Source organism: Colobus angolensis, unplaced genomic scaffold (assembly GCF_000951035.1).
Source record: "Colobus angolensis palliatus isolate OR3802 unplaced genomic scaffold, Cang.pa_1.0 Scaffold174, whole genome shotgun sequence".
NCBI lineage: Eukaryota > Metazoa > Chordata > Mammalia > Primates > Cercopithecidae > Colobus > Colobus angolensis.
The window spans coordinates 1583455-1592851 of NW_012114866.1; the positions used below are offsets into that span (position 1 = coordinate 1583455).

Below are 9397 nucleotides of genomic sequence, written 5' to 3' on the forward strand. Positions count from 1 at the left end.
AAAATTCAACATCACTTCATGTGAAAAACTCTGAACAAGTTAGGCAACAAAGGAACATACATCAAAATAATAAGAGCCATCTACGACAAATCCACAGCCAACATACTAAACAGGCAAAAGCTGGGAGTATTCCCTCTGAGAATTGGAACAAGACAAGAATATCCACTCTCTTCATTTGTATTCAATGTAGTACTGGAAGTCCTAGGCAGAACAATCAGGCAAGAGACAGAAATAAAGGGCATCCAAATAGGAAGAGACAAAGTCAAGCTACTTTTCTTTGCAGACGGTATGAATCTATACCAAGAAAACCCCATAGATTGCACCAGAAGGCTTCTAGAACTGATAAACAACTTCAGTAAAGTTTCAGGATACAAAATCAACATACAAAAATCAGTAGCATTTTTGTAAACCAATAACGTCCAAGCTCAGAGCAAAATCAAGAACACAATCTCATTTAAAATAGCCAAAAAAGAAAAAAATAATAAGGAATAACTAGGAATACTACTTACCAAGGAAGTGAAAAATCTCTATAAGCATTACAGAACACTGCTGAAAGAAATCAGAGATGACACAAACAAATGGAAAAATATTCTATGCCTATGGTTAAGAAGAATCAATATTGTTAAAATGGCAATACCACTCAGAGTAATTTACAGATACACTGCTATTTCTACCAAACTTTCATTTTTCACAGAATTAGAAAAATTTATCCTAAAATTTATATAGAACCAAAAAGACCTCAAATCAAGCAAAATGAATAAAGCCAGAGGCATCACACTACCCAACTTGAAACTATACTACAAGACTACAGCAACCAAAACAGCATGGTACTGGTAGAAAAACACGTAGGCCAGTAAAACAGAATATAGAACCCAGAAACAAAACCACATACTTATACTGAACTGATATTCAACAAAGTCAATAACAACAAACAATGGGGAAAGGACTTCCTATCCAATAAATGGTGCTGGGATCACTGGCTATCTGTGTGCAGAAGATTGAAATTGGACTCCTACCAGTCACCATATGCAAAAATTAACTCAAGATGGATTAGAGACTTAAATGTAAGACCTAAAACTATCAAAACCCTAGAAGAAATCCTAAGAAATACCATCCTGAACATGAGCCTTAGCAAAGAATTTATGACTAAATTCCCCAAAGCAATTGCAACAAAAACAAAAATTGATGCATAGGACCTAATTAAGCAAAGGGCTTCTGCACAGCAAAGGAAACTATCAGTAGAGTAAACAGACAACCCACAGATTGGGGAAAATATTTGTAAACTATGTATCCAACAAAGGTCTAATATCCAGAATGTGTAAAGAACTTAAATTGACAAAACACAATCCCATTTAAAAATGGGCAAATAATATGAACAGACATGAATCCCACTATTGAGTGTATATGCAAGGGAAAAGCATTCATTCTGTAAAAAAGACACATCCCCTTATATGTTCATCACAGTGCTGTTCACAATAGCAAATACATGGAATCAACCAAGATGTCCATCAGTGGTGGACTGGATAAAGAATATGTGGTACATATACACCCACCATAAAATACTACACAGCCATAAAAACGAATAAAATCATGTCCTTTGCTGCAACATGGATCAAGCTCAAAACTCAAAAACTGAGTGAACTAATGCAGGAATAGAAAACCAAAAACTACATGTTCTCATTTATAAGTGAGCGCTAAACATTGAATACACATGGACATAAATATGGAAATAACAGACACTGGAGACTGCTTGAAGAGGAAGGGTAGTAGGCAGTTATGGTTTGGAAGGCTACCTGTCAGGTACTATGGTCTCTACCTTGGTGACAGGATCATTTATACACCAATCCTCAGCAACAAAATTTTCTCATGTAACAAACCTGCACATTTACCCCTGAACCTAAATAAAAGTAAGAGGAAGAAAATGGTTAGAACTAGTATTAGTATAGGATTAGGGAGAAAAAGTAAAATAGAAGGGTAGTCTAGAGAAGACAGTGTGTTAATTTAATTCATTCACCAAATATTTATTGGTGGCCAAGTGTGTGCCAGACATTGTTCTAGGCACGGAGTAGAGAACGAAAAAGAAAGTATCAGGGCTGGGTGCCGTGGCTCATGCCTGTAATCCCAGCAGGACCAATCACGAGGTCAGGAGATCAAGACCATCCTGGCTAACATGGTGAAACCCCGTCTCTACTAAAAATACAAAAAAAATTAGTGGGGCGTGGTGGCGGGAGCCCGTAGTCCCAGCGCGTGAACCCCGGAGGCAGAGCTTGCAGTGAACCAAGATCTCGCCACTGCACTCCAGCCTGGGTGATGGAGCGAGACTCCATGTCAAAACAAAAACAAAAACAAAAACAAACAAACCAAAACAACTCCCTGTTTTTATAGAGCTTATATTTTAGTGAGTAGTGTTTGAGATAGCCAATAAGCAAGATAATAAGACAAATCTATAAAATATGTTAGGTGTTGGTAAGGTGAAAATAATGTCACAAAAGAAGATAGGGAGTATTGGTTGGGGGAGGGAGAGATGCAATTTAGACAGGATATCCAGAGAAGGTCTCACAGAGAGGATAATGCCTGAGTAAAGTCATAAATTGGGAAGGAAACATGCTCTGTGACTTGTGAAGCAAGCTCACTATGCACTGGTTACCAACTTGTGTGACAGAACATACTCATATGCAGGTTATGTGAAATGGGTTTATTACTTACAGATAGGCAGCAAAAAACATCAGAAGCCTAGGACTCATTGTGAGCTGCTCCCTCAAGGCTCAGAAAGCTGCCTAGGGTGGATGGAGTCTCAACTGCATGTAACCCACTTGCATAGCAGACAAGGGACCCTGGAAAGCAGCCTGCACTGGGTGTTATATCCTGGGGTCACATGACTTACTGTGTTAAATCTTTGAAGGACATTCTGTTCTGGTGAGACTGAAACAGAGCCTAGGCTCTTCTAGCCAGTCTCTCTCTATCTCAGTCAATTACATTATCAGACCATCATACAGTTACTGTTGAGAACTACAAGCAAGAAAGGGAGGAAAACTTGGTCAGTCCAAGGCCATTTGGAGAACTGTCCTGCACAAATCTTGTGGGCAGAGCATTCCAAGTAGAAGACTCAGCAATTACAAGGGCTCAGAGGCAGGGGCATGCCTAGCATATTTGAAGATGTGGGAGAAGGTCAGTGTGTCTAGGGTGGAATAATTTATGGGAAGAATATTAAGAGATTGAGTCAAAGGAAAAGGGGGTGAAATACCGCGAGGCAGGCTTCTGTATGTCTTTGAAAGCCATTGCAAGGACTTTGGCTTTTACTTTTAGTAATAAGAAAAAAGTCACTGGGAAGTTTGATCAGAGGATTGTCATGATCTGACTTCTGTTTAAGGGAATTATTATGGCTATTGTGCTAAAAACAGGCTGGAGTGCAAGGAAGATGGGCAAAAGGAGAAAGTAGGAAACCAGTTAGAAGACTATTGCTATAATCTAGACAGGGGAGGATACATACTGAGTCTGGTAGAAGTAGATTAGTGCTAAGTAGTCTAATTCCACATAAATTTTGAAGATAAATAAGAGGTATGAAGGAGAAAGAGGAGTCAAAAGTGATTCAAAATTGTTTGACTTGGCAACTAGAATAATGGAATTTCCAGCAGTGTGAAGTAAAATGAAATACGAATCCTGTCTGTGTGGGGAAGGAAATTGTAAGATTTGCCTAGAGTGTAGCCTGGGACCATTGTCTAGTCCTGAGATGGAAGCAGGATTTCCCATCTTATATTATGTCAGAATGAACTATGCCAGTTTCTCTAGGGAGACTCTCTACTGGGGAAATTTAAGGTGTCAGTATTTGGGCCAGCAATCAAGATGGAGATAATAGGCCTCTACAATTTGGGAAGCCATAAAGCACCATACTATCTTTGGAGAGTTGTTGTTGTTGTTTGTTGTTGGGGGGGAAAATAAACTATCTTAAAGGAAACATTTCTTCCAAAATGATAAACTCTGGCTTTACCTCAGCATTTTCTTTCACCTTTTTTTTTTTTACCACACTTTTCCTATATGTCTTAACCCTATTTATTCTACAATCACCAGACCTGGATAGATTTCAATTCCTAGACAACTTTGCCATAATTGTGGCCTCTACCACAGGCAAGAACATTTTCTTCTGTCATTGGGATCACTGCATTCCCTCTTAATGAGTTTCCCTGACAGCCCTACTCCTACAGCCCTTTAAACCTTTCTCTACAATGTAGTCAGAATAGTCTTTCTAAAACAGAAATCTGATCATGTCCCTCCCTAGCTTCAACACTTCAGTGGATCCCAATTCTCTTATAAGTGCAGCAACCTTTTTTTTTTTTTTTCTTTTTGAGACTGACTGACTTTCCCTCTTGTTGCCCAGGCTGGAGTGCAATGGTGCCATCTTAGCTGACTGAAACCTGCACCTCCCAGGTTCAAGCAATTCTCATGCCTCAGCCTCCTGAGTAGCTGGGATTAAAGGCATGCGACACCACACACAGCTAATTTTGTGTTTTTAGTAGAGACGGGGTTTCACCCTGTTGGCTAGGCTGTTCTTGAACTCCTGACCTAAAGTGATCCACTCGCCTCGGCCTCCCAAAGTGTTGGGATTACAGGCGTGAGCCACTGCGCCTAGCCAAAATGCAGCAATCTTAACATGGCTTAATCATCTCTGCCTTCCTCTACCATTTCAGCTCTCTCCTTTCTCCTACCTCCTACTCTCTGTGCTGGTCATTGATTTCCTTAAAGTCTCCCAAATATAGCATGCTCTATCTTATCTGTTATTCTTCAAAAATGCTTGGATCACTCTTTCTCCTCTTTCATCTGATTGATATTTAGCCTAAAGCTCAGCTTCCGAGAGCTTCCAGGTCTGATTCACTATTCAGTCCTATCTCAGCCCTTATCAAAACACATTGTAATTGCCTGCTTAGATAGATGCTCATCTGCCCTCTAGACTCTAAGTAAAAGAGCAAGAATCACGTCTGTCTTGTTCAGCATGATGTCCCTCACACGGAGCAAATTCTAAGCAGTTAGAAATAATAGGCACTAAGTCCATATTTGTCAAATCAATCATCAATAACAAACTTTAGTTCCTGTAGTTCCTTAGTTCTCAAGTACCTTCTATTGGAAGGGATATATCTCACTCCTTTGGGCCTCTATAGATTTTACCTCCACAGGTTTTACAGATTTATTATCTTCTACCTTTCACTGTATTTGCATAATTTATCTCTGTTATTGGACAAGTTTCCTATGTACCAGCTCCATATTCAAATCTTCTTTCTTTCCCTAGATGATAAATTACACAGCTTTGTGCATATTCTGACTCTAATAAATGTTTACTGAATTAATTAATGAATTAAAGGAATTTAAATGTTATATTTTATAACTTTCAAATAGGCCAGTTTATAGAGAGCATATGCTTTGAGATTAGAGGTACTGGGCGATAAATCTAAATAGGTAAATTTATATCGATGGTGGAATATCGCCAGGTAAGAGAACATAATAGTTTAGAAACTGGAGGTTTGTTGAGGATTTCTGAACCAAAAAGGTATATTATCACAGCTGATACTAATGAAATGAATCTGTCCTTAAGATACATTTTGTGGTACAGAAATACAATTCTACCCTGCATTCATACTTAGAGTTTGGTTATGGAAGAAAGTGGATCTTGCTACTGTTGGTGATTCAGAACTTTTTTCAGAGTTTTGGAAGAAAAACCTGAATACAGAAGATATTAGGCCCATTATGTTGGTACTGTTTCTCAGGATTACCCATGGTTCTAACTCTGATAAATTTGCTCCAGTGCATTCTCTAATTACAGGCAACCCATTATTCAGTACCCAGGAATATCATGAGAGTAGATTTGTATCTCAAAGCTATGCTTAATTTGTTTCCCAACAGGTTCTCTGACTCTGAAAACACATCATGTTCAGGATTCCAAAATGGGATTTGTGATCAACGCCATCTATTCGATGGCCTATGGGCTCCACAACATGCAGATGTCCCTCTGCCCAGGCTATGCAGGACTCTGTGATGCAATGAAGCCAATTGATGGACGGAAACTTTTGGAGTCCCTGATGAAAACCAATTTTACTGGGGTTTCTGGAGATACGATCCTATTCGACGAGAACGGAGACTCTCCAGGAAGGTATTGTTATGATTCTCCTCTAGACAGTAGAGACTGAACAACAGCCAACACTTGATCCTGAAATGTCTCTTTCTCTCCTTTGTGGTTAATCTAGGATTCCTGGTCATGTTTCCCCTTCCCTGACATCCCAAATGAGCAAAGATAGAGAGAGAAGAAGCCCCATTTCCTGTGGCCAGGAAAAAAGCATTGGTGCTGATGTCAAAATGTGCTTTGGGAATTGTCACATTTCAGTCACCTAAACTAAGAGACAGGAACCTCACATGATCATAAATAAATAAAAATCATCTCTGTGGTTTCTCTGCACATGCTTGTCATGTTATTCCCTGTATTCGGCTATTTTCTTGTGCAATAGAACTATTCTGAAATAGGAGCAATTTGATTTCTGGTAATCCAGAAATGGGGCTGAGGTTCTGTTCTGTTGTTTGCTGTACCTACAGCAAGTGAGTTATAAGTCATATTTTATTTTATTATTCTCCAGCTGGATCACTTTCTTCCTTGTTAGGGACTAAATTGTTTTTTTCTCTGAAATTTTACCTTTCATTATTAATAGAGAAACTTGAAGAACATAAACTCATAATTATAGGTCAGTCCCCAGAGAAATCACTGAGTACCCAGAACTTACCAGAATTCACATTTATCTTCTACTGCAAATTCTTAAATGACTCGACACAGTCATTTAAGACTTGTAGACACTTTTAATCTATAAGGAATCATGCCATTGAAATTATATTTTGAGTTGTGGCAGGGTTGAGTCTTCACTCAGCCTTGTATCAAAACAATAGGGTCCTTTGGTCTCTCAGTGCTTTTCTAGCAATAGTTCACACTTAACAACTGTGCTTGGAAAGCTGTCTATACACTCTGTTTGTAGTTGACCCTGCCAAGAGGTTTCATAAATCCTCAACAACTCGCACCACATGTGCCCACACATTCTGTCAGCAACCTTGGTTTAGCACACTTCTATATTCTATATTCTAAGATGAACTGGAGCTTATCCCAAATGCAGATGTTATGATTTCACATACCAGACTTACAGGTAATAGCTAGTTTCAGGTCATACAGCCAAGTGAAAAACCTAGGTTTTTTTTTCTGTTCTACAGACTTGAAGAATATTGCTATAACTAGGCTGTTTGCCAAAATAAGCTGACTTTTCACATGTTGTTTTCTACTTTTTGGCTCTTCTGTATATCCATGAAGGAAAAAATACAAGCATTTTCTCAGGGCCAAACAAAACTTCACAGTTGTAAATCTTTTATGGGAAGGTTGACCAATGAGTTCAGTCTTTAGGCTCAGGTCAAGGCATGGGCCCAGATATCTGCACAGGAATTTATTATTCCCATGTGCATCTCTAGAGTACTGACATCAGCTTGGGACTTGTTGATAGAATTTGACGACTGTAGCTCCACCAATTCAAGAGTTTTTATGTCAAGTACCCAAACCCATTCCACAAACCAGAAAGGGAGGAGATGCCTCAGAAGGTCCAGCTCTATTCCAATGGGAAACCTTGATGGATCAGGCAGAATATGGCTGCCTTATTCATAATCCTTCAAATATGTTGTAAGGGGTTCTTAATCTTTATTGGAACAATCATCCCTTCAAGACTCAGACAAAATTTATAGATATTCTTTCAAGTACAACATACTTAAAATTTTGCAAACAATTTCTGGGAATTCAGGATTGCTTTGAGTGCACTACTAGGTTTGAATATAACATTAACCCATTAATAAATTATCAGAGTTGACCTCTAAGGGCATGAAGCGGACTCAGGAAAAGGTGATTTACCACCTTTTGTTTCTCGAAATAATCCATTTACATAAGTAGCATATATTCAGTGTGTGTTCTGAGGTAAACACTAAGCCAAGTGCTCTACTTTTTAAACCTATGAGGTAAGTAATGTTACCATTCTTTTTTCCAGCTAAAAAAAAAAACAAATCTTACAAAAGTTCAATGACTTGCTCAAAAATACAGTCTAGTAAATGATAGAGTCAAAATTTTAACTCAGTCTCCTGGGCTTCAACTTCTAATCTGATACAACAGCCTGCCAATTAATCAACTAGGATCAAAATTTTAAAAACACTATATTCTGAAAAAATTTATTTGTAGACATTAGTTTGTTATTTTTGTGGAGTAAAAGCATCCTGCCAGATCAAAGGTATTCCCAGCTGAGTGAGAAACCAAAGGATCCTGGGATGATTAAGGAATCCTCTAGAGTTAAAGAGTTAAAAGAGGAGGATCCTAAACAGAGGAAGCTGAAAGAGATAGCAACTCACTCTGGCACACACTTGCAGATTGTTAGATTTTCCTGATAAAAAAACCTGTGTCATAGAAAGAAAGAGACATGCCTAAGGTTGTATGGTCAATTAAATAACAGGGCAAGGACATATGCAATCTCATGCACAATCATCAAGTAAAAATTTACCTTCATTTTTTTTCTTATATTACATTTGAAATGGTTCAATGCATTAATATGTAGTATAAAAGTGTTCCATTATTAGGTGCCATTCATGTTTTTGGTCTAACTAACTCTGTGATCTCTCTTTACTCTGTGATTATCCAACCCCAAAGGCACAGATCATTGTAAGTGCTTTGTTGCTATTATAGGCCAGGGCTTGGGAGTATCTATTATGCCAACCCACAGATAATTTAGCACACATTTAAGAATTACATTTTTTTTTTTTTTTTTTTTTTTTAGGAAAAGCACCTTAGCATTGGAATTACAGATAGAAACAGCCTTAGGAAAAGCACCTTAGCATTGGAATTACAGATAGAAACAGCCTTAGGATCCACATAAATGTAATACTCTGCAGTCTTCTCCAAATGATTTTTCACTTTTCTCTAACAACAACCCTGTTTAAGCCCCTTGAATAAACCCCTCATTATCATCTGAAGACAATCTTCTCTAATTTTCAGAGTTAGAGCCATTTAGAAATTTCCTTATTTCTGTTCAATTGAACCTTGACTTTCTCTAGTTTACCTTAAATGCTTTAATAGAAGTTTTTGTTGTTGTTACTGTAATATATTTTGTTTATTTTGATTTTGAGCAATATATAAAATTTATTTTTAAAATTATTTAGAATATTCTAGGTTTAAATTGTGGCCAGTTAAGGAAGAGCAGACATGAGGAGGTAGAGAGTAAGGGGAAGGAAGGGACAGATATTAAATCAAATAAATTACATATACAAACACACATGCTGAGAAAAACATTTCAGAAGCAGAGAAATATAAAAACCAAGAGGTGCAATGAGAAAGAAAGGCGGGGGA

General features: G+C 37.9%; 1 protein-coding gene across 2 annotated transcripts in view; it reads left to right on the plus strand.

The window, feature by feature from the left end:
* Positions 1-9397, plus strand: part of GRM5 (glutamate receptor, metabotropic 5) — a 588169-nt gene that overhangs the window by 483086 nt on the left and 95686 nt on the right. For both annotated transcript variants that reach the window (XM_011938475.1, XM_011938476.1), the window contains exon 5: positions 5893-6139. In XM_011938475.1, coding sequence (XP_011793865.1) covers positions 5893-6139 — 247 coding nt within the window. The remainder of the gene's footprint in view (positions 1-5892; positions 6140-9397) is intronic.